At 37.4% G+C, this 26,368-nt stretch overlaps 1 protein-coding gene across 4 annotated transcripts in view; it reads right to left on the reverse strand.

The window, feature by feature from the left end:
• Positions 1-26,368, reverse strand: part of uvrag (UV radiation resistance associated gene) — a 73,414-nt gene that overhangs the window by 38,490 nt on the left and 8,556 nt on the right. For all 4 annotated transcript variants that reach the window (XM_055148380.1, XM_055148381.1, XM_055148382.1 and 1 more), the window contains exons 7-13: positions 25,818-25,923; positions 22,790-22,916; positions 15,064-15,148; positions 13,874-13,961; positions 13,729-13,789; positions 10,811-10,976; positions 1,640-1,715 (exon numbers count right to left, since the gene is read on the reverse strand). In XM_055148380.1, coding sequence (XP_055004355.1) covers positions 1,640-1,715; positions 10,811-10,976; positions 13,729-13,789; positions 13,874-13,961; positions 15,064-15,148; positions 22,790-22,916; positions 25,818-25,923 — 709 coding nt within the window. The remainder of the gene's footprint in view (positions 1-1,639; positions 1,716-10,810; positions 10,977-13,728; positions 13,790-13,873; positions 13,962-15,063; positions 15,149-22,789; positions 22,917-25,817; positions 25,924-26,368) is intronic.

Here is a 26,368-nt window from a genome sequence, read left to right on the forward strand (position 1 = left end):
ATTAGCAAGAAGCATGCTGGCAAGTAAAACCACCCAAATGCAATAAAGTGAAGTGAACCACCTGTTAGTGCTAATTGCCAAGTCTTATCCAGGATAGAGGAGGCCCTATATTCTTTCAGGGGTGAAGAAGAACACTGAGAAAGGAATGCAAATTGTTAACTGTTGGAGCTAAATGTCTGGAGGATGAATGGAGGGAGTCACCCAGGTCAACACATTAGGTGTACTTTAATAAGCGCGGATAGGTCAGCAGTTCAACCCTCCCCTGGGGTGTGAACAATGGAAAGAGAAGGAGAATCTGCCTTCAAGCATTCATAACGGAGGGGTAAGTGTGATGATATTTTCCCCCTATCGGCTGGGATTATAGGCTCAGACAAATGCTTTTCACTTCCTTTAGTCACAGCTTTTGGGGGTCAATAATAGGCTTGTCATGAACACAAATTCTGAAGTATGATATATTGCTTAAAGGCGCACTGTGTAACTTTTTGAGGAGGGTATGCCACATGCTGGTCTCCAGTAGATGTACTTAACTGTTCAGCCTGGAATGTTTCACAGTACAGCATTAAATGTATCTGTCTCCGTGGAGGCAACCAGGCCAAGGTACAGATCAGTTCAGTGGAGAGGCATGTCCATTCACACAAGAATACATCAATGTAGTTCAGAACAATAAAATCACCTCTAATGAAACACAGGCTGAATAGACTTATAATGCCATACTGTGGAACATACCAAGCAAAGCAATAACATCTCCTTCAAGAAAAAAAAAAATGGGATACCCTCCACCAGAAAATTTACACAATGCACATTTAAGAAAATATATGCTTATTATGTCCCTGTTATGATATCCCTAAAGCAGAATTTGCTCCAAAAGATGATAAAAAACTGAAATTGCAATAAATAAATAAATAAATAGCAGAATGAAACACTTAAGTAGTTTGTATCTATGAGTGTCACAAACTTGCTCAAGCCTCATAATTCAAACTTCTGAACAGAAAATTAACAAAAAGACCCCCACTTGTATGAAGAAAATATACCCATGACAAAAATTTATCTCCAAAATTATTGTTCCACCTGTCATGTATTGAATGATAAGTTGATATAGTAATTATCATGACATAAAGAGCTCATATTACACTATTTTTGGATCTATGTTATAATGTTTCTTCATCATAAACGCACCTGGAGTTGTGTTTTGTTTCATTCACACATGTTTAATACAAAAAGCCTGCATTTTTAGGCTGAGTTTTTCTCTCAGAAAACACACTGATCCACATTGTGACGTAATGTGGTAATGCTGGAAGTGCTCCACTGTGTTTTTAAAATCCATACACCTTCATTAGAATCATTTGAATGATTTCAGCCCTTGCCTTCTCTACTCATCTCTACTCTACTAAAGTTAAAAGGTAGATGTTACCTTGAAAAATACTGCTTCATAAGAGCATTTTGAGCTTTGGAGATGTTGATAGATTAATAATAAAACATTACTCAAACATGTGTGAATGAAACAAAAACACAACTCCAGGTACAGGTTTTTGATGAGGTAACAACATTATAACATGCCTTAAAGCTCAAAAGAGTCAGTTTTGCATAATATAGGGCCTTTAAAGGGCTCGAAGTTATTGGACACATGTAGATTTATTACCTGAGCAATGTTCTTGTTCAGCAGGTAGACGCCGTACTCAAAGTGAAACCTCTCTCCCCGTGGGTATAATGGGAATCTGCAAGAAAGGGCAAAACAAGACCTAGTTACATGAAGAATTGCATTGGCTTATCCAATATCGGATCGGAGACATAACCCAAACAAGCTATAACAGAAAGAAATATATTTTAGTCTATAGCAATATTATCCCAAAATATGAACATTTCATGTGAAATTTCTAATAAAGAGTGGATGGATTAGGCGGTATATGCACAGTTAGTTTAATTTTAGACTGCTACTGCCCAAAGCTCAGCATTAGTATTACAGGCATTTTATTGACCACCTTGATAGCCAGTAATGTCTAGAGTCACTAAAACTACAGAAAGCAGCATAGCATTCTGATCCCACCCAGATGGCATTCATACATTGTAAAACTAAAACATCAAACAAGAAGCAACAAATTTTACAATATGGTGTTTAACTTCAGAGTAGGAATATAGAGGTTTGATCCTGCTCATACAAAGAGGAAATGCCATCAGTGCCAGTGCAGGTGCTGGTCACATGGACTATAGGAGGAGGCCTTAGCAAAGGATAGCCCCTAGTGTTGAGTCTAAGCCAAAGCAGAATGTAAGCTACAAGTATGTTTTCTTTTGTTATAACTGTTAAGCTGCTGAGAGAGTGGATTTTGATGACTGCTAAGTTTGTGAAATAAGACCCACTCAGACGTCTTATGTCAATGGGAGAAATATTTGAGGAATTGGTTACTACCTAAACTACTACTCAAGCCAAGGCCTGTCAAGATAATTACTATATATATTATATGTTGTTGTGGGTACATTTTCTTTGTATTCGTGGGAATTTTATGTTATTTTTCTGTACTACACTGTAGACTGTTGAATAAATACCTCTATGATTCACTATATAGATATAAACAACTTAAGTAATATTCTGCTAATTTATTTATTTATTTATTGTATTGCTCATGTTTTTTTTTAAGATGCATTGCACAACTCTCCAAGGAGATGTTATTGCTTAGCCTAGAATGTTTCATGGTATCACAATAAACATTTCCATCTGGCATTTATTCATTACAAGTGTCTCTATTGCTCAAAAATACAATAATTCCTTCTGTGAAAAGGGGCAACTTAGCCAGGCTGGCGCCACCTAGTGCCTCTGCTCATTTCTCTTCAGCGACTAGGTCAGGATTGGGAATACACTAGATGGTTTGCAAGAACCACGGAAGTTGTAGACCGCACACCGGCCAATCAGCGAAGAGCTGTGAAGCCATGACGTCAAGCTCAAGCGCCTGTCTGGGTCTCTTTTGTGGTATAGCACAACAGTAAACAAAGCAGTTGAGATCGATGTAGACAAAGCCATACATTCTGTGTTGGCAACAATTCCCGAAATTGAGGATTTAAAGCCGGAACAAAGAGAATGTTTGGTGAATTTTATCAAAGGGAAAGACGTTACTGCCCTTCTTCCTACGGGATTTGGCGCATTACATATGTCATGACCAATAAACAGCCTACTGTCAAGCAAACAAATCCTAATGCTGCGAGGTCAGATGGTTTCCACGAAGTGAAACTGGCTGATGAATCAGGCTAGAGGTGACTCTCCACAGATCTGATTTGTAATGCAGCGTAGTGCTTTAACCCACTTGTCTCCCTTTTGAAAGATAGGTTTGATCTATACTGTGGAACATTCTAGACAAAGCAATAACACTAGTATAAATGCTATACAGTGCACCTTTAACAATAATATTGTACATTTAGAATATATATTTCTGGATAACCCTGCTTTAGGGTTGTGTCAGTGGTATAAATTAGTTTCGAAATGATAACTTATCATCTATATTTTCTAGCAGTATATCACACTAACAAAAAGTTTTATTGTGACAGCCTGGCAGCAACAAGTACATAATTCATCATACACTACATGGGAAAAAAGTCACTTCATTTCTTTCAAAAATACTGTTAAACACAAACACATCTCTAAAAATGCAAGTGGAACAAGCGAAATGATGTGTGACCATAGTATGACCAATCCTCTAAGCAGCATGCCTCTGTTATAACATGACAGCAGTGCCAGAAGCAACACATGCACTCAGGAGCGCACTGGGCCCAGATCGCAGACATGTGTGGGCGCTTTGAACATGCTTGTGTGGGCATGTATTTATCACACTGTGGGGACCTAAATTCTGAATACATGTACATACTCTACCGGTCAAATATTTTAGAACACCACACTTTTCAGTTTTTTTATCGTTTACTGTTTACTGTTGACCAAAACATATTCTAAACTTTTGATTTATGAAAGTAGCCACCTTTGGAAGATATAACAACTGAACACAATTGTGGCGTTCTTCAAATATTCTTCAGAAAGTTCTTCCCGAGTCTGTTGCAGAAGTTCCCATAAATGTGTGACACTTGTAGGTTGCTTGACTTTCACTCTTCTGTCCATTTCATCCCAAACCAGCTCGATGTGGTTTAAGTCTGGAGACTGTGCTGGTCACTCCATGTATTCAAGCTTACCATCTTGTTCTTTTTTCCTGAGGTAGTTTTGGCAAAGCCTGGACTTGTGTTGTTATCTTTTTTTTTAACCTATGGCTGTTCAGTACTTACCTTTGTACCATTTCAAGCTATTTACTGGACTTGCACGATTTGAACTGCAGTAAATTACTGGAAAAATTAGGGTATTCTAAAACTTTTGACCGGTAGTGTATATGATGGAGAACGGGCTCTTTTATGGGGACAAATATCAAGCCCATGATGTAATTCCATTGTTAAAGGTGCACTGTGTAATTTTTCTAGTGTAGGGTCTGTCATTTACTTGTCTTTATGAAAATTATTGTTTTTATTTTGCCTGCGAAGTTCCTCAGTATGGCATTAAACTCATGTTGCATTGGTTCAGTTTCAGGTGTTTATAGCCAAAAAACTCATCTTGATCTCACTCTCTTTTACTGTGCTGCTTCTCCAGTCTCCACAGATCTGACCTCTAACTTCGCCTGGTACTTTAAAAAAATAAAATTAAATTCTGAGCAAAGCAATAACATCTGAATCGACATAAGCAGATGGTGGACAAACCACTAGAAAAGTTATGCAGTCCACCTTTAATTATTAGATGAACATGGTTTAAAATTCAAATATGGGTTCAAATGTTTAGGGTTTAGGATAAGGTTAAGCAAGTAGTAACCAGGATTAAAGTTAGGATCAGTCTTCAGGAAATGAATGTCAATGTAATGTCCCTGAAAAGCATAGAAACCTGGCATGTGTGGACTCTTTGAACATGTGTGTTGTGTCGTATGTGTGTGTGTGTGTGTGCTGTGTCATATGTGTGCATCGTGTGTGTGTGTGTGTGTGTGTGTGCGTGTGTGTAGTGGCACAACTGTACATCCGCTGTACATCCTTCCTGTGTGTTTGCCTCCTAGGGATAGGGTCACGGTCTCCCTTTAATCCTGGGTGAGAGTAGATACGGGTCCCTCCTTTATCCTCTCTAACTATGACCTATAGGTGCCTGAAGCCAGCAGACTCCGTGGCAAAGAGCACTTCCCCAAACACCCACAATTCTCAGGACGCTACTGCCACTTACCATCATTATCACAGGCTATGGACGGAGTCTTGATGGCCACAGTTGAGGAACACAAAAAACTGCTCAGAAACCGATTGATTTAAAAGGTTTGATATGTCAAAAATAAAAGCCAGCTTGAGTTTTGAGTATTTAGGCAGTAATAAAGGCCAGATTTTGGACACACTGTTGTCTTCTGTATCGTATTGGTTTCATCAAACATAAATTTAATAGCCTGGCTGGAAAACAGAACAGACATATTTTTGAACTAGTGCTCCTTGTAAAAGAATCTCTTGACAAATCATCAAACTACTAGTATTGAAAAAATTGGAGTTCAAACTAGGGGTTGCGCAATTAATCAGATTTTATTCAAGATTTGATTTGATTAAATGTCTTGTTTATATTCTGAAAATTCATTTTGAAAGGCATTTAAATTTGTTTTTATTAAAGGTACATTGTGTATTTTCTGGTAGAAGGCCTGCCACCCTCTGTGTCTCCATGGATATGCTATTGCTTTGCCTGGAATGTTCCACAGTGTGACATTAATCTTATCTAACTCCATGGAGATAGAGAGCAAGTTACAAGTCAGTTTTTGAAGGTATTTTTAGCTATAAAACCTCCTGTAATTAAATAAATGCTTGATAGATCTCTAAAGCCATACTGTTGAACATACAAGGGAAAACAATAATTTTTACATCAGAAAAGGTACACAGTGCACCTTTAAGACAAAACTCAAAACACAAACTTATGGATAGAGTTCTTACATTTTCTGCAACACTTAGCAAAAAAGATAAACCTCTCTCTATCATCAACATTGTGAGAAAACCATGCCAGAGAACATATCTTGACTACATGGAAATACCGACCCTGGAGAGGAAGAACAACACAACATGGTTTCCCTGCTACACAATCCCAATCCTGCTGGCAATCCTAATATCACTTCCTCATTCGCAGATAGGATTTGTTTGGCGATGACCGTGACGGAAAAGAAAAACAGAGGCACTTCCAAAACACACACACAAACACATGAGCGCACACAGCTCCGTCACAGAAGTGATTAATGACCGCTGTCCACTGAGTCTGAAATCGACATGGAGAGACTCTGGTTCACCAAACATGTGGAATTCCTCCCGGGGAATGTCCAGTAAAGTCAAATATATTATTACAGGATTGGGGAGGAGGAATGAGGAGGAGGCCCTGCTGGAGTGGGCTTCAGGGGGTTATTTTTTCATATTATCTAATCACAGCAGGTTTGTGACAAAGACAGACTGGATCATGCATTCCAAGTCAATGGTAAATTACAGTCACCTTGTGTTGATGGTGAGATGACTGAGTGCCTGCGCTTAATTATTCATCAGCATTAGTAGTGTAACTTAAAAAAGTGCAAAGTGTTCTTTGCCTTAAATATTACAATATAGTATAGTTAAACTAAGGTCAGATCTGTGGAGATGAGACCAGGCTCATAGCAAACATATCATAGCATATTTCAACACCAATATTGAAAAAGAAGACTAGTTAAGTTAAATGTGATACTGTGGAACATTCCAAGAGATGCAATAACATCTCCACAAAGAGATGGACCCTCCACCAGAAAAGCAGCATAGTGCACAGAAAACAGTATAACATTACCATCCAGTAGGATTATGCTGTTTGTGTAGGGTCAAAAATAAGCAGTAACTAAAAACATGGATTCACTGAGATTCTTTGTTTAATTTTGCTCTGTGCTTCTATCAAGTCAAACCATCTTTATCTCAGCAGCAATTTTTTCATGTTGAACCTAATCACAATGTTTCTTCCATCAGCACATCTCTCTCTCCATCTGTCAAAGGGTCGTGTCCGCAAACTAACGAACAATGAACACTCACTATGACAGGCGCTGTAATCAACACGCCCACACACTTTTGCACCCTTTTACGTAAAAGCTGATTACTTAAACTTTAATCTGCTTCCATTTAACCAATCTTCCTCACAGCAGGAGCTGGACCAAAAGATGAACTTGCAATGACAGTGTATTGACAGCATGAGTAAATCTTTCACATTCTTTTGCACTCATAAAAAATTACTTTTTTTTTCTCATTGCGTTTCAGAACGCTGCAGGGCAGCTTAGCATGTCAGCAGCTGGAACTATGGGTCAAAGTAAAATATGTAATTAATAAACAAGAAAGCATAAAAGATTTTGTGAAAGTCCCCCTTTTTATGGGAGTGAAACTAGGCCCAGGGCTACACTGTGCTGGCAGCTGGTTCACTTTCAGGTGTGGGCACCGCATCAGCAGCAGCTGTAAAACATAATGGTTATGAAGCGGGGACTTTTGACAACAGTTACTAATGCTTCAGTAATAGGAAGTACACCGCTCTGTCTACAGGCTCTTTCTTTAATAATGCCTCAGCTGTGAGGTCACTCTTCCTGTTGTGGATCTGTAAACAGTAGTTTGAGTTTAAATTCTTTCATGTCTGATTAGCAGGCATCTCTGTGTACTGCACAGTTGGTGCCTCCTAGCAGGTGTCCAGGTCACATGACTTCTTCTATAGTCTTTGGCCAAGTGGGTGAGAAAGGCAAAAATGTTGTTAGTGTGGCTCATTGTCTTTACAGGCAGTGCAGACACCCCATTAGCATTCTGTTATTAGTTAAAGTGACTGTCTTCTCCAGGGGAATCCTTGTTAAAGGCAGACTAATACAGGCCAAGGGCACAGAGGTCAAAGAAAGTCTTTTGTGCAGACCACTGGAGGCTTGTAGTGTATGTTTAACCGTGTTATTGTTTATTCTACAAACTCCTTTCCCCCAGTGTTGAGACGGAGACAGCTGTGAGGGTAGGTGGTCGGCTCTGCTTTATTAGGCCTGGTACATTTCTGGAGACTTCTGCAAATGGGCTAAACTGGTGCAATGTACACACAGCTTCACTGCTGTTCCTGTTTGACGTCCTAATTAAAAGTAGGTCTGGTCAGTACCTTCATCACCGTTTTATGCTGAGTGGTGCTGTTGAAATCCATTTAATGAGCTATTCTAACCACATAAAGCGATACATCCTTAGGCCTTCTTGACAAATCACCTGCCTTGCGCAGGCCCTAATAGCAGAAGTTAGTCGATAAATCAAAGTGAGCTGTATTTTTCGATTTAAGAAAAATTGTACAAAGCATCTGTCAGTAAATGTTATTTTAATGACTGTTCGGACTGGTCCACCTTCTTTGTCTGTGCTTTTTAAATGTCTCTCGGGTAATGTGGCGGCTGCTCTGTCACACACAGTTTTCATCACAGCTCTTAAGAATAACCAGGGTTTGGAGACTCTCTTATGTTTTCATTTGTCTTTCTCATTGTTTCAGAATAAGACTAAAAACATGTCCACAGCACAAACAACATACAAGCACATTTAACTTCTAACCGCTTTAACACAGATGCTTTGTGGTTTTATTTAAAGTACAGATATATAACAGGGTCCAGGAGGGGCTCACCTGTTACCCTAAAGGAGGCATGGTCTTTGACTCCTCTGTGATATCGCAAACATACGCTTCCTGCTATTGTCTTTGAGTGATCTGGAAAGAAACCTCAAAAGACAAGTAAACATTCTGTCCAGTCCTGACATATCTTTGAAGTTGACATAAAGACTTAAATAATGACCCATTTGTTCAAATGTGATTCCATCTCCAGGGGCCCGAGATAAAGGCCCCGTCATCTGGTTTATATAGAATATTCCAACGCTAACTTCCTTGCATTATCAACATATGCAAAAAGAGAGGGTGAAAGAAATCTATAGTTCTCAGAAAGTCCTGCAGCTTATCACAGTTCTGTTTAAGGTTCAGAAATTCAAGACTGGGAACTCAGTGTCTGAGCGTACAGGTTCTTCTTGTCACAAACTGGCTGAGCTCCCACATCCTCTACATTTAACAGTTTCCTGTGATGTGTAAATCCCACATTATTTTTCCTCCAAAATCCAATTATCAAAAAAAATGCATTGATACTTGACGCTGGACTATAGTAGCCACTAGAGCTTGCCATTTAATGGTGGAGCTCTGGTCTCAATCAAACAGTGGACATCTGGATTGCATCTCCACAGCACTCCCTCTGCAATCAGAAACATTGGCCCGAAAATGTGGGTGCAACATGTCCACCGAGTCCAGCTCGACCAGAGAAGGTAAGGAGACCAGATATCATACTACAAAATACACATTTTACAACGTTGTTAGAGAAAATGTTCAAAGAAAACTTTAAGAATTTTTATTTTAAATGTAGCAAAAAAGTTAAACAGGAGCTTAAAAACCTATAATGAGATAGACTGTCCTATTAAGTAGGCCAACACAAAGCTAAACCAGCATAAGGTTTCTATAAGTATGCTGTTCTAATTGACTCAGTGCTTGCTAATCTTAGCACACTTTGAGAAACTGATCCAAGTCACCTCACTTATCACCATGGGCTACCTCTTTCCGACACTTTAATCGCCCTTTTTGTACCGTTTAGAGCTCCACTGGTTGTTTTCTGTCTTCCACACATCATTGTGCTGTGTGCTGTGTGCAGGACCTCAGAGGTCACAAACAGGCACAAGCTGAGAGGACGTGGGGAGGGCAGTGGGGCTAAGAGGACAGAGGGAGATGGGAGAGCTTTTGGTCAGCGGAGGCTTTGAGCTGGCTCTCGTTATAATAATATGGGAGCATTTGTAGCCATTGTCAAGCCATGCAATTGTACTATACTCTTCAATCAATATTTTTATACTGTGCTTATTTTTCTTCAGAGTCTTAAAATGAAACCCAGATACATATAATTAAAGTGTCAGCACACATTTACAATGATAATACCTTCCTCTGCTGTTAATATAATCAGAGTTTGTGGGCTAAAGAGCAAAAGCGCCATTGTCTTAAGAGTATGGACGAGTGCGAGCAGGACTGGGGAGTTTCTATAAATTTTAGGAATTTGAAATCATATTATAATAGCTGTTCAGTTTAAGGGGGCAATTACTGTATGCGCGCACATGCACAGTAAATAGCAGCAATGCTAATTATAGCATAGTGTTGAGTTTATCATTCCTGCTGTAGATGGTAATGCATGAATGAGATTCCAATCTGCATATGTAAGTGTACGTAAGGCGAAACTCGAAATGTTTGTACAGAAACATCCAATTATCATGAAAAAATGATGTTTTATTTCCCAAGATGATGCATAGTTACAAGACCATAACACACTAAAATAATAATTTTATTATTTGTGCTTGTGCTGTAACTATGCATGTTACAATGTGTTTGAAGAGCTTATAAAATGGCCCAGACAGGGCAGGAGTAAAGTCTAATCTTTTTTTTATCTAAGGCGTGCAAATAGCTGCACGTAGTGGAGAACTGTGCTGTAGAATTAAAAAGAAGCTTGACTTGTAATACACAATTTCATTTTGAAAATGAGAACTCAGACACTGTGGCTGTGATACAGAGAGAGTTTGCGCATGTATTTAATAAAGAGGTTGCCCAGGTAATCAATACCTGGGCAGCCAAAACCACACGCTTTGACAAAACTTTACAAAGATGTGGGTTTGGACCCACTGTCATGTACTGTTACGTGTAAAGGAACTCTTCTAACTTGAAAATGAATTGTCTGTATTCGGACATGTAAAGTTCGTTGTCATGGCTACTTACTCTCTCTCTTTCTCTGTGAGGCGATCTGTGATGGTGTCTTTGATGGAGGAGCGTGAACCTTTGTGGATCACAGGATACCGCAGAGGAATCTGAAGGAAGCACGAGATCATGAGCACCAAATGTGCTGTGTATCCCAGGGCAACCGCTACACTCCCGTCATCTTTTGCTGGAAAATAATAAACAGAAAATAACAGATCAAAAATGCTAATGCTAATTGTACATTAAACTAGTTCAGTAAGTTCTGCATAAACACATCGATAGTAAAGACGAAATAGTGAGGTTTATGCAAGCACATAAGCAATTCTACGCATATATCAGAGCACAATAGACAAAAATTTCACAGTAAGAAATAAAATCAAAATGTAATCAAAAAAATAATCAAGTAAGTGCTTAGTGGTCTTAAGAAGGTTAAAGGTTGGAAAATAGGATGCTTGTCTGTCAAATAAAAAACTGAAAAAAACTAAAATAGGAAATGGTTTCAAGACAACACACAAAGTGGTTTCACATTCTCAAATGCCAAAAGGACACTGCTCAAGGCTAACATTTAACGTTTTTTCTCCTCGTGTGAAATAACAGACTGCAGCAGACTGGGGGCACAATCAGTTTACAGAATGAGAAAAACATTAAAATCACAATATAAACAAAGCACAACATAAATCCTAAATCCTAAACTCAAGGCACAGCATAACTATTACTGCAAGCTTAACCACAATTGAATCGAAATCGCAATTAGTAAATCGCAAAAGTTGCAATTTTGAGTTCCTCTACAAAATTCTCCATAAAAGCAGCTAAGCTTGTAGTTTAGATCTGTACAAACATGTAATGAAATGTGAAATGTGATTCTTATATTAGTTTGTCAGTTCATATTTCAGTCTTTTGATAATTCTTGTGGGCAAGTTCAAAATGTAAACTTCAAACAGAATCCCATTGTTAAAACATAAATCGTAAATCCAACTACAATGCTTGCCCGAATATTTTTCCCAAATAGTTCAGCTCTACTGCTTTGTCTTCAGTATAGAATGGCACTTCTCGCAGGTCACCACAGGGGCACTTGAATATAACACTGAAGGGTGTAACTGAAGACTACACATGACCTGTCAAAGTAAACTGATAAGTGCAGAGAAGTTAAATACAGAAGCCTGATGGACTTGGGGACAATACCACAGTGACCTGAGAGGGATTAGCGTCCAGCTGACCCTGACCCTGACTTTTCTTCTGGCAAAAATTCACCCTTGAGGTCCCTTTAAACTCCCTTTGACACCAGATCAGACAATTGAGAACTTAATTAGGGCCACCGCTGTATATCCAGACCTCACACAACTGATGCTGACTGAAAAAGTTTGTATAACAGCAGATAACATGGAAAGAAAGTAAGGGTGTGGGCATTTAGTTGTTTATTCGATTAGTTTACCAAAATATGTATTAGCCGAGAGGGCTGCAAGACACAATTCGCAAGACACAAAGACTGCAATTTTTGAAGTACCATAATTTCCTCCAAAAACAACAAAATAAACTGTTAACCATGTAAAACAAATGACACGTGCTTCTTGTATTAGTTGGTCGTTTCATATATTTGTCAATTCTTCTGGATGCGTTTAAACTTTGAACAGAATCCTATTATCAAAGTCGCAATCACAGTGCTTGTTAGAAAAACTGCAATTTCCCAATTGTTCAGACCTATTAGTCAACAAATTATTTTATTTGGAGTTTAAGGATTTATATGGGACTGAAAGGGGAAGGTATATTGTGTGAGTCAGCTGAAGATCTGACAGTGAATCATGAGTTTTTCTACCTTTACAGACAGTTTTATCTAAGCAGTCATGGTATTTTTGAGTTACGTCACTCAGCTTGCTATCTTGCTTTGTGTCAGTGACATAATGTATTTTCAGTACTATCATTTATCGCAATATTTCTCTGTAGTAACATACTGTGATTCAAAATGTGTTATCGTGACAGGCCTATCAACGAGGCACGTGTAGTCATCTAAACAATTTCTTTAGTGAACTACAGCCCTAGATACGAGATTGAAGCGATCTGTGAAAAACACTACAAACTGTTCTATTGGCTCTTAAAGGACATTAGCAGGTGTGGCAGCAGTGGGGAGCAGCGTGTTATAGGAGCTGTATGTTTGAAGTATGAGAAAGAATGTTGAATGTGAAAAGACGAAGAATGATTGAGCGGTATCAAATTGAAAGAGCAGCGCACACTGCATTTTGATCAAATATCTGTCCATCTATCACTTTTCTTATGCAATTCATCATAGCACAGCTGTATCACAACAGGGATGTCAAGATGAATCGACAATCATGATTAGTCGAGGTGACAAGAATTGATACTGCTCCACGTGTATCTCTATTGGCAGAATGTTCAGGAGTTACCATGGTCACACAATGCACACATTAGCAAACACAGACAAAAACGTTTTAAGATGATCAAAACAGACATTCATGTTTTAGGCGTTTGATTTTCAACAAAAAGGTGCGTAAGAGTAAGACTAACTAATGCTAACTATCTTGTGAGTGTAATTTTATGTGTGAAAGAAGTGTTTAAATACATAAATCATGTCACCTGTTGTAGTTCTAACCAAATCAGCTCTTTCTGGTCAGATTGTGTTCAAATAAAATTCAGATTAACGTCTCTCTTGAGTAACAGATACTAATATCGTAATATTGTAGTCCACACTAATAAAGAGTTCATGTATTTTCATTATTCTACTATTAATAAACTTGGGCGCGCAGGTCGTCTTTATTGTCCCCATACAGAAAATGTATTAGTTATTTGTTGCATTTGACTGATCTTCAGGGCTGCTGGGGCAACCTGTCAGAGAGAGCATCGGGGGACTGAATTCCAGGTCTTGAGCTAGGCTTGGTCAGGACTACCTTGGTGCTTGTTTTGGTTTACTATAATTTATTGTTTACCTTGAAAGTCCTCGGAGTTAGGTAGCTTCACTCCACAGATGACGTAGTCTGTCTGATTTGTCTGTGGATTCAAGTTTTTGAGAATTTTGAGAACCGTGGTCAATCCAACTGAATATCAATGCAAACACACTGTTCTACTACTCACCACGTCAATAGGATAAATGTAGGAGAGCTCAGACAGAAGCTGACGGCATCTGAAGGTGAGCTGTGCGTTCGACTTCAGAAACTGTTCTCTAGAGACACAATACACAATATTAGAATACACACAATGTAATACATTACATTAATCTAATACACGCAAATGTATTAAATGTATTAGGTTCTATATTACGTATAATTGACTCTTGTGAGTTATTAGCCTTGTTGTAATGTTACCTCTTCAAAAACATACTTGGAGTTGTGTTTTGTTTAATTCACACATGTTTGAGTAACCTTTATTATTAGTCTCCATATGTCTCCAAAGCTCAAAATACTTTGTGATGCTCCATTTTGTGATGTTACAAAGCAGTAGTTTTCAAGTTAACAGCGACCTTTTACATTTTGTTTAGTAGAGATTGGCCATTCCAGGGGATGAAATGACCCAAATGATTCTAATGAAGATGTATCAAGCTTAGAAACATAGTGGAGCTCTTCCTGTATTACTGCATGACATCACAAGGTGGAACGGAGTGTTTTTTGTTTTAGTTAAAAACTCAACCTAAATATAGAGGATTTGTGTGTTACATGTGTGAATTAAAAAAGAAAAAAAAAACACCAGGGATGCTTTTGATGAAGAAAGAACATTAGAACATAGATCTGAAAATATAAAATATGGGCCCTTTAAATTGTATTTTGAGATGTAAAATGACAATTGTAAGTATGCAAGTGAATTCAGCCATTCAGTAATTTCTTATTGTAAATGATCACTCAAAGCTATTTTTATACGGTTTTAATAATTTAATATCCAAATGAAAAATTGATTTTCTTTTAATATATAGCCTAGCCCTCTACGTGTAAATGTATGTATAAGTGTCACTAGTAATTTCCTGTTCACGTCCAGTTAATTTCTGGAGCTCTGAGTTCAGCCTTTGCTATGGCCAGGTAAAGCTCAGCAAAACAAGTCTCACCCCTCAGGCCAAGCTCATTGCTATTTGGCTTAGAGATTGTCTACCTGGAAAATAGCAGTTAACAACAGGGACAATAAACAAGCTCCAGGAATCAACGCACAAATATTATGTGTTGTTTTAGAGATTCTTTAAATTCACTTGGTGCCGATTTGATGACTTGAGGGCACATTAGAAGCAAGTGTTGTGTATGCATACATAAATCATCACCAAATTACAGGTTGCTACATACCTTTTGGCGGTGCATTCCTTCTGTAGCCTGGTGAGCGATTCTTTCTCGAGTTTTAGACTGCCGTGTTGAGTCGAAAAGCTTTCCTCTGAAACAAAAACAAAGAAACGTACATTAAAGGGCACATATGATGCCATTTTCTGATCTTTGTTATAATGTAGTTTCCTCATCACAAACATACATAGAATTGAGTTTTGTTTCATTCACACGTTTAACACACAAACTCTATATATTTAGGCTGTGTTCTTTTCTCAAACAGAAAACACATCCACCTTGTGATGTCATGTGGTAATGAAGGAAGTGCTCCACTGTGTTTTTAAACTCCATACACCTTACATACACTTACATACACTGTTAACATGAAAACTACTGCCTCTTGACATCATAAGGTGGAACAGAGCATTTTGAGCTTTGGAGATATAGACAGACTAATAATGCAGTCTTGCTGAAACAAGGGTGGATAAAAATAAAACATAACTCCAGGTATGTTTTCAGGAGATAACAACATTATAACATGATTTAAAGCTCACAAGTCTATTTTGTGTAATATAAGACCTTTAAAGGCATTTGGTGCTGCTATATATGAACAGTGAGGAGAGTTGATATTTTGCTGCCTGCAATCCACCATCCAGACACGTGTTTGATGAGACTATGAATTACATCCGTTTGAGACCACATGAAACCCAACAACACATGTGTGCAGATTACAGGATTCACCAGACTAGATAAATACAGGGAAGGTAATGAAATAATATAAGATACAGAAACACTGATGATACAGCATAAGGAAGTAGCTGAATCACAATCTGAACTCACAAGAAAACAAGAGTAAAATGGTAGAGAGTGAAGTAGGACTGCAACTAACGCTTATTTTGGTAATCAATTAACGTGATTATTCTTTCAATGAATCAATTAGATACAGAGTTGGCAAGTATCTGAAATCTGATAGATACTGAAATTAGTATCAAAACTAAATGCTCATTTGAGCAAGTATCAAAACTAAAAAAGTCCCATTCGCAGGACAGAAATTAACTTTTCTTGAATAGCTTTAGAATGACCTTGAGCTGTATCAGAACAAGTATAAGACTTGTTACAAGTAAACAAGTATATATACTTGCAGGCATATACAAGTATATGTAGGCCCATGGACCATTCTGGAGCCAGGTATAAAAACGCAAAATCATGTTTGAAATTTTAGTATTGTAACAACCCTAATTAGTTGTGTAATTTGCAAAAGGCTTGTGAAGATAATATAATGTGTATAAACAGACAGAAAATAAAAAATACTAAATGTACACATTTTCAGTGTCATTTTATAGTAATTGCTGCTTTATCTACATCATAAAACCTATTCTCTCATGGTACATTTTAGAGACCAAGTAACAGTTATTTGATTTTTAAATTAGTTGGGGATTATTTCAGTATTGATTAGTTGTGATAACTTGATTCAGCCCTAGAGTCAGGTGTACTCTTGAATGACATAACAGGTATAATAACTATCTTATTCCATTTTCTTCAAAATCTAATTTTAATGTGTAACATAGTGATGGAATTTATCATTGAATACTTAAAAAAAATAACTACAGTTCTATAAAGTATGCAGTCTTTCTCCCAATACAACAACTTAAAATTAATTTATTTTGTTTTGACAGTAATTGCGTCATTTTCATAATTTAATAATGATTGTTTGTTTGACAGCTCTGCCAGCAAAACACGGAGATTGACAATCAGGTAGAAGAGCGTTTGTTTGAAGAGGCCTCAAAGAAAAAAAATGTACGGCTAAAGACACACAAACCTCAGAGCTGTGTGTGCCGGGCCTCACACGTGCTCAGAATGTGAATATAAACACTAGTGATGGTGAGAGCTCCTCTGCAGTGGTCACAAGGGCCACAGCCACTGGATCTGCTCAATTATGGAACAAATTATACATTTAAAGTGTATTTATGGAAAAAGGCAGATTAAAACACAGGATTCACTCCCAGATCTTCAATTAATCCAATCTGCAGTTGTGCACATAATTCTTTATAATCTAAATAAAATAATAAATTGATTAATAGGCACCATCGACCGATTAATTAACTACGACAATTGAAAGATGACACCCCTAATACTTATACTAATGTTTATTTTACTTTACCTTCATTTATTTATAGTTAATGCCTGGCCTTTGTTTGATGTTAATTTTTTATATTTAACTTTTTAAATTTAATATTCGTACTTGTTTTAGGTTGGACCATAGCCCTGAAGCACATTCTAGTTTGCGAATTTTGCTTACTGTAAATGGTAATAAAACTTTATCTGATGTTTTTATTATTTTTTGTACCAAAACATAGCCATAAATCTTGTCCTAATCTACTCATTTTAAGTGACTTTCCTTCTTTGGGCACAGAACATCAACGTAAATAAAGGAGAAAGCAGACTGCAAAATAGAGGTGCACCCGGTTATCTCCATCAGATTAGGTCTAGAGAAGATAGTGTGAGGTGCAGATCAGCCAGGTCATCCTTCAATCAGAAGTGATGACATGCAAACATATTTTAACACTAACAGTGTGGGCCTGGGCTACACACTCGCTTTCATGTAGTGCCCAGGTCCGTTCTATCTGTTTTACCAATCCATCTCTTCATGCTTTCATCCTGCTAACCCGTTCCAGTCTGTATCTTTGGATGGACAGACAAACCCTCATGGTACGCTACATTACGTGCAGTGTTGGAGCAGCTGTGGGTCAAGGCTTTATTGTGTTTTGTAGGCCTGTCACCATAGTAAAAAATTTGAAGTACAATATATAGGTGAAGAAAATATAGATGATAAATGATAATAGTGAATCAAATGTATGCCCCTGACACAACAATAATAAAGCAGGATTATCTATGTAAACTATTTTTAAATATACAGCATCATTAAAACACATGAACTGCAACAAATAAATTGCAGAACTGACCAATAATTAGTCATAGATGGCTATTTATTCTATCTTCTACAGCTCAGATCTTACATTATTACATCTAAAAAGTAGAAACTACCCACGATAAATATTGAGCCCCAAAATATATTGTTTCAGCTTTCATGTATAATCATGTATAATAATTGACATAACGGTAGTAATAATCATGATAGGCTGAGTGTTTTGTACTCTAATGTTACACAGGCAACATCGCTATTTATTTATTGCTATTTTATTGCCTACTTTTTGAATTTACTGATTTTATTAGTTTAGAGCTAGTGAGCGTAAGCATTTGAGCACTATTCTTTTTTGTGTTTCTTTATTAATATTGTCTGTTTATACACAAATAAAGTGGATTGGATTATATCTAGTTTTATTTCACAAAGTTAACTGAAGACATACAAGACATACAAGAGTAGGGCTGCTGATTATTTTAGTACTTAACTAGTCAAAACGATTATTTGTAAATTTATACTTAAATGCTGAAATATAAAGACTGAAAGTTTCTAAAGAGAGAATATTTACAGATGTGCATTACTGAAAAAAACTGAAATTGATTATTCTTTGACATTTTGATTTAATAACGCTAATGTTTTTGTTACAACAAGGTCTTTGTGGTCATTGTAGAGTCTGTATAGTCCAGATCACAATTTTGTTCATCAAAATACGTCGACTAGAATTGAGGCAGTGATTAGAAGGTTGCCCATTCCCCCCTTTGGCCCAAGTCAGATCTGCTAAAGGATGTGAGGCGTGCAGCTGATTGTAAAACAGTGCTAATGATGATGGCTTCAGTATGAAACCTGCTCTCTGAACGCTTCAGTCTCTACGCTTTTATGCACTGACATTTATTGGAGAGGAGAGTTGGCTGTGTTACAGAGCGTGAGAATAACTACCGTTACTAAACACAATAAACGCCGCTCACAGCTCTGATTTATGTGTCTGCTTGAAGTGAAAGGGGGGAAATTAGGAAAGGAGGAAATTGTGACAACGCTGTGACCCCCCAAAAGACAAGCTCATTCATCCTGGAGTTCTTTTGGGAAAGATCTACCAAGCCTCAGTTTGAAAGAACAGTTTAAAAAGTTCTTCCGCTGGGTTCCTTTTATGTGAACAGTGAATGTGCGTGGTACAATATTCAAATTGGGTGTCACGATTATCATGGTTAAAATAATTGCAATTAACGATTATATCTTTTAATATTATCAACAGGGGTGTCAAATTATTGCATTAATTGCTATTAATTAATTACAGTGATATTTAGCGCGTTATGTTTTTTAATCGCATTAATCTTATTTTTAATCTCTAACTTTACTGTTTCTGTATGCAGTTTACCTTATTATAAAATATGTTTTTATGTGTTGTTGGGACAACAACACATCACTCCCGCAAAGAATTGTAATTTTCATTATGATCTCTGAAAACATCGCGACACACACACAGAACAGACTCACCTTCAGCATCAACATCCCTCTGTCACATAAAGAACACATATATTCCACTGAGTCATGTCCTTTAGTCCTACAGAAGCTGAACTACATCAACGCACAAGAGCTGTTTTTTTTTTTCTTTTCTCTGCTTAGTTTATGCAAATTAGCCATGTGGTTTTAAGTTTCGTTTCAGTGAGACTTGAGCAAAGCTGCATTAAAAACACTATAATGTCAAAAGGGCTGATGTGGCTCTAGGAGTGGTTATGGTTTATATGTCGTAAAGTTGACTTTATTTATGCAGAGTAAGTAATAGTAATAATAATCATGATACTTATTATAACTATAAAAACATTAATTAATCAAAAATCGATCGTTAATTCTCCCGATGATAGATTAATAAAATTTCATCGAATGCCCATCCCTAATGGGGACGTTCGCTTTCTTAACCTCTATCAAACATGGAGAAGCAGAAAGGAATTGTCTAAAATGTGTGCAAGGTTAGACCACATCCACAAATTTAGGCTGCTTAAAATGTTTTTATTGATGCCAAAATAAAATATCCAGCACAAATGATGTATGATAGACATACATTAATCATTTGTATATTTTACTTTACACTCACATTTAGTTTGCGGGACTGTATTTTATCATCCCACCCACCCGCTCCCGCATCGTCGAGTCTCGTTCCACCAGTGAGCTTTGAGAATGTGTCCTGCCCTGCACTGTTTTGCATTGGGTTCCATGGGTGCAGGGCTCTGATCTGGTGTTTTATTTTATTTGAACTTGCTAATTATTTAGAGTTTGACAAAAGAACACAGCAGAATGTCAATGACTGCATCTGTTAAAGTTTGTTAAACTATAAATGACTTTATCACTTTTTTGTTATATATCAGTCTTTTGATCTGCCACAATAATGTAATAATAAATTTAAATGAAAATACCTCAAGTTGAGAGCTTTTCTCAGCAATTTTTAGGTGAGATTACAAAAGAGATTAATTAGATTAATTAATTACAGATCATAATTAATTAATCTCTCAATTTTCTTAATCTTTTGACTGCCCTAATTATGAATGAGTTCCATATTTAAACAACTGTTATAGAATTGTACTTTGTTATGAGTGAAAACAACAATGATCTAGAAGAAAACATCAATGGACAAGTAGCTTTTTTCAGTACATTCTGGTGATAAAATTATGATTATATTTGTTGGGGATTATCACGATTATATAAAATGCTATTATTGTGTATTGTCCCACACCTAACAGTGGCCATATACAGCTTTTGTTTTTACTATTCAACTTCTGTCTATATCAGAGACACAACATCTTTGTGTAACATAAAGTCAGGCATGAACATGTCCAAAGAGACACACTAATAAAGACTGATGAAAATGTAGATCTCCGCACCTCACCTGCAAACTCACCAACACACACCTGCTCGAGCTGACGACATTTCTTCACTATTGGGCCAAGAGACTGTGCAGAGAGGACCACAGGGCCAGGTACACATACACAGAGCGTGACGAGGAGCGAAAATTTACAGTACATATGGGACATCTTTTGAGGATATGCAGCATAGCAACGTACTTACACGTACTATTAAACTGTCACTGACAAGCAGACAGAAACCTGCATTCAATACATGCAGGAATGTGTGAAAAAAAGCACTAAAAAGTAGGAGCAATGCTAATATTCTGGTAAGCCATTTTCTGAACAGAGAAAGAATCATTCCATAGAGGCACCAGTAGCACCATTACTATATTGATTTATCATTCAATACATGATAGATGAGCAGTACTTTTTGGGGGTCAATATTTATCATGGCTATTTTTTCTTTGTACTAGTGGAAGAAGTTTGGTTATTTTTGTGATTTACAAGGAGATTTAAGCAATAAAATGTTGAATTATTAACTTCTATAACTCATTATAAATACCAACTATCTACTTAAAGGTGCATTGTGTAACTTTTCTGGTGGCGGGTCGGTCAAAAGCTTTTCTCCAAGGAGATGATGAGGTTGTGATGTGAGGAGATGTGAGATTGCTGTGAGAATGTCTCACACTATGGTATTAAAACTTTCTATCTTCATGTAAAGACCAAACCAGACCAAGTTACAGGTAAAATCTGTAGAGAGGCAACCACACTCAGTCAGAATGCCTGTTTTTGAGCAACAAAACCACCTGTAATTGAAGAAATGTAAGGTAAAGCTGTTTAATGTCATACTGTGGAACATTCCAGGCAGAGCAATGATACAGAGAATCAGGTGATGGACCCCCAATCAAAAAGTTAAACAGTGCACCTTTAACTGTTTAATTCTGTTATTTATAGCAGTTTGTGTTTTTTTTAAACAATATTTTACGTTTAGAAAACATTTGGGGGATAATTCAGTGTTAACCTTTATCGTCTATGTTTACCTCAGCAATATGTAGCAAAATTTAGTTTTCACTTGTTCTTGCTTCTGTTTGGAATGACCACAGTAACTAGCAGTGGTAACATACACTAATTTAACTGAATGTAATTAATACAAGCAGTGGTTCTCAGGCTAGAAACACAGTCCTGTTTAGCTAAAAGCATTTTAATTTCTCTCCTCCCACCGTGTCCCCCGTGAACCTTTGTACCCTCTTAATAAGCACCTGTCCTGTCTGGATAGCCCTGAATGAAGAGGGAGAGTATGGAGCACTTTTAGCTGCAGACAGAGCGGTGACATGTAAAGAGAGGGAGGATTAACAGTCCTGTTTTAGGGTTAAAGCACAAAGAAACCTCTGCAGTGACCCCAATTTTTGCAGTTTTTAATCTGTTTAGGTACATGCTCAGAATGTATACGGCCATGTATTGTTGAGAGTTAAGTCAAATTCAACACTTTTTATACAATACCCTTGACAAATCCCTTACCTTAACCAACTTAACCAGGTAGCTAACAAAAAGTAAGAAGTTGTTCACAAAACTTTAAACAGATATGGACACTTTTTTGAACATTTTGAAAGGTTTGGACTTGAGTGACAGATAATGTTAGTTTGCCCAGTGGTTTTTGTGTAGTTTTGTGTGTGTGCGTGTGTGCGTGTGTGCGTGTGTGTATGTGCATGTATGTGCGTATGTTTGGGTGCGTGTTGAGTGTTGAGAGAGGGGGTGGGGTGTGGCAGGGTTTTTGTGGTTTGTCTGTTTTTGATGAATTGAAGAAGAAAAAAAAAGAATAAGAAATTTGCTCACAGCAAGTTATTCTGTTTTTGGCACCAGATGTGATGTAGTGAAGCTCCAGAGGCACCAAACCTCCACTCCAAACAGCAGCTGAGGATACTGTATGCTTCAGACTCTTTAGCATTTTTAGTAGTATAAAGGTCAATAACATAACAACATTCTATGCATTTACCTTTTTTCTGAAGCTGAGCTCTTTCCTTCTGCCTCAGGTCAGTCTCTCGGCCCAGAGCCTTGGTCTGCCGCTCCAGTTCACTCCGCAGAACAGCGATACGCAGCTGCATACATTCTCGCTCCTTTTTCTGTGCACAAACATGTATGTGGTGTTTATTACTGTTCATAAAGACACATCTCTATGAGCCTTCTATAAAACAAGCTACTTTACAGGCTGATCCCACATCACAATTTCATACATATCTACAATGTAAGCACTCACTGCCTGTAATCCTCAATCCACTGTCAATAAATACATCAAGAAAGATGGAGAACATATGAGCTATTCAAAACATTTACTGAGCCCCAAGATCACTGGAACTGCTGATAAGGTAAAGTAATGAGTCCATGTCATGGGAATGGCAGGTTGCCTGCTTCTGTGTTGAGCTCCTTCAATTTAACTGACGAGGGTTTTTCTAAATAGTTATTTACAAACAGACAGCTAAATAATGCAAAATGAAGTTTACGTAAAGATTGTTTGTAAATTCTGAATTATTCCGAGCAGGGATGGTGTCCACTGGCAGCTTCTCCAGACAATAAAAAGAGCATGTACAGAAAGCTGATTGTTCATCTGATTACTTCTGACTAAGATCTCTGACCAAGGTCTTCTGGCTCTGCCCTGAAGTTGCTCCTGGTGAATAAAGATGGGTAAAAAATAAGAGAATAGATTTTCAACAATAAAACTCACAAAAACATCAGACACCATACCATTTCAGTAAAATCTGAAGTTTGAACTGTAAAGTGTGAAAGGAGAAGTACAGAGCTATGTTTCTTGTTGAGGACATGCCAGAGCTTTGCAGCTGAGAGCGTGAGTGTAATCTGTATGAGGGAAAGGGCTGATAGAGCCTCATCTCTCCCTGTATCACACCCTTATGCTTTGGCACGAACCTGCAGCCTCCTACACTCCGACTGAAGCCTGTGGCCCAGTTGACGAGTGGGTCAGAAGAGTGAAAGTGTACAGAGGGTCCGTCTGACTGTGAGGGGACATCAAACGCAGTGGGTCAGCTGAGTAAATAAGCAGCAGTCTGGGGGGCGGGTAGATGAAGGCCATGGAGTGGGTGAGAAGGTGAAAGAGCCGTGAGCCTGGTCTGCTGGCCTCTCAGTGTCCTCCTTTGATCCACCAACACAGAGAGACTCCAGGCTCCTCCAGAGGCACAGAAAGCCTTACAATAGTAACACAATGCTGCCATGTCTTCAAGGGTCCGAGCTGCTGGGCCTTACAGAAAGGTAGAGGACTAGGCTAATGACATTTATTTGCTGATGGGAACTTTGAAAAATCTGAAGAATGTTTTACTGAAAGGGAAATATCCAAGGCAGCTTTTTCTAATGAATTCTTTGTGGAGAAGTAGGAGTGGGCGATAAGCCAAAAAAAAAAAGAAAAAAGAAACTATATGCAGTATGATTGCAATTTTAGCACAATTCATGTGAATTCAGTACATGTATATTGTACTAATAGGCAACTACCTGTTACAATGAAACATTCTGAAGTGTGATATATTGTTGAAGTAAATATAGACTATAAACAATAATATTTAAACTAATTTATGACAGTGACACAATACCCCAAGAGCAGATTTAAACCACAAAAAATATTCTAAATCTAAATATTGTTAAAAACCTGAGCTGCAATAGATAAATAGCTAAATTGAACACTTAAATACTTAGTTTGCATCTGTAATGAGCCATGGAAGCTATTTATTCAACTTTCTACGGCTCAGATCTTCTCATAGTCAAAAGGAACCAAAGAAAGAATTCTCATTAGTGCAAAAAAACAATACACACAATAAATACTGATCCCAATAAATGTATGTTCCATCTTTCATGTACTGAAAGATAAGTTTCGATAGTTATTATTGTGACAGGCCTACAAGTATCTACTTCTTCGAAAAAATGAACACTTTATTGCAATTGGTCAAAGTCGCCTCATCACTCATCAGCATTTACGGAATTGACCAGTCTTCACAGGAATGCAATCACAATTCTATTTTTTTTTTTTTTTCATCATAATACCCAGCCCTATGCAGAAGAATGTTTTTTAAAGTATGCACAAGTCTTCAGCAGAGTTACAGGACGTGCACTGAAAACATCCTGATCAAAAGAGAAGGAGCTGAACAACAAAACGGAGAGAAACATGTGTCTGAAGATTGACATACAAAGCCTGGGTATGTGTTGTGTGAAGAAGCACATTCTTTGACCAAAGACGACCTGGGAGGGCCCAGAGAACACCATGACACTGCCTCCTCTTTCATTACAGCAGAGGGAGGATTTCATGTGGGCGATGACAATAAACTCCATGTCTAACCTGGATCTAGGCCTGTCACGATAACACATTTTAAAACGTGATATATTACTACAAAGATATACTACGATAACTGATACTATTGAGGCGACTTTATGCCGCTGACACAATAAAAGTAATGCAAGATAATCCCAGTAAATCCTTTTTAAATAGGCAGTATCATTCAAAAAACCTGAGCTGCAACAAATAAATGGAAGAATTAACCAATAATTAGCCATAGGAGTAGTTTTTCAACCCTCTACAGCTAAAATGTTATTGTATTATAACAAAAATAGCCAAAATCTCCCCACTTTAACAAAGGAAAGGCACACACAATAGATATTGAGTCCCTAAATATATATATATGTTTAAGCTTTCATATATTGAACTGATATAGCTGACAAAGTAATTATTACTCTTTACCCAATTTTATTCAGATTTCTCCAGAAAACCGTTGGCATATTTTTGTGACTTTGCTTTGTGAAATTTAAATAATCACCCCAATTTAAGTTCCTATTTTAACATGCATTTTGTAAATTAAGTTCAAATTGGAGAAGATTATTCAGTTTACACTTTGCTACTGTGATACTGCACAATTTCAAATGCATTTCTCCTTGGGATCATAATAGCAACAGAAAATGATGCTGTTACAGAATTACTTTCTTGAGAACAGAACTTATCAAGGCTGTTTTAGTTCATTTTTATCGCTTACCCGCTCTGTGCAAGATGCTGTTGTCCTTAACTTCTCTTCTATCTCCCTCCCGATCTTCTGCACCGTCACTTGGGTCTGCTTAATGGCTCTCTGTGCTGTGTGAAGCCTAAAAACAGAACAACGGAAAAACATCAATCATCAAAACTTCACAGGGAAAATTGGCTAAACAATGGCAAATATTTCATTTTGTAGTCTTGAATAGGGGTGGACAATATTGACAAATTATAGTAAATGTCTTGGTTGAGGTTCAAGTATTGGACAAAACAAAACGTCAATCAGTGTTTTCCATTAATGCAGGAGACTGGTGGGCCCTTCATAGTCTACAATTCTCTCAATAGTCTAAAAACAACCTGGACTATATTGGCATAACAAAATTAGGCTTGTTGTTCATTGTATTATCATAAATCTTAAAAAAAAAAAAAAAAAAAACTATGACTAAAACACAATGACTGGTTAAAGATTAAATATAGACAGTAAGTGGCATTTATACTGAAAAGATTAAATTACAATCTTCACCAAATCTATGGGAAAATATGAAATTAATCATACAG

The sequence above is a fragment of the Boleophthalmus pectinirostris genome, unplaced genomic scaffold, assembly GCF_026225935.1.
Source record: "Boleophthalmus pectinirostris isolate CB_2022bp ecotype Guang Dong unplaced genomic scaffold, ASM2622593v1 HiC_scaffold_12, whole genome shotgun sequence".
Classification (NCBI taxonomy): domain Eukaryota; kingdom Metazoa; phylum Chordata; class Actinopteri; order Gobiiformes; family Gobiidae; genus Boleophthalmus; species Boleophthalmus pectinirostris.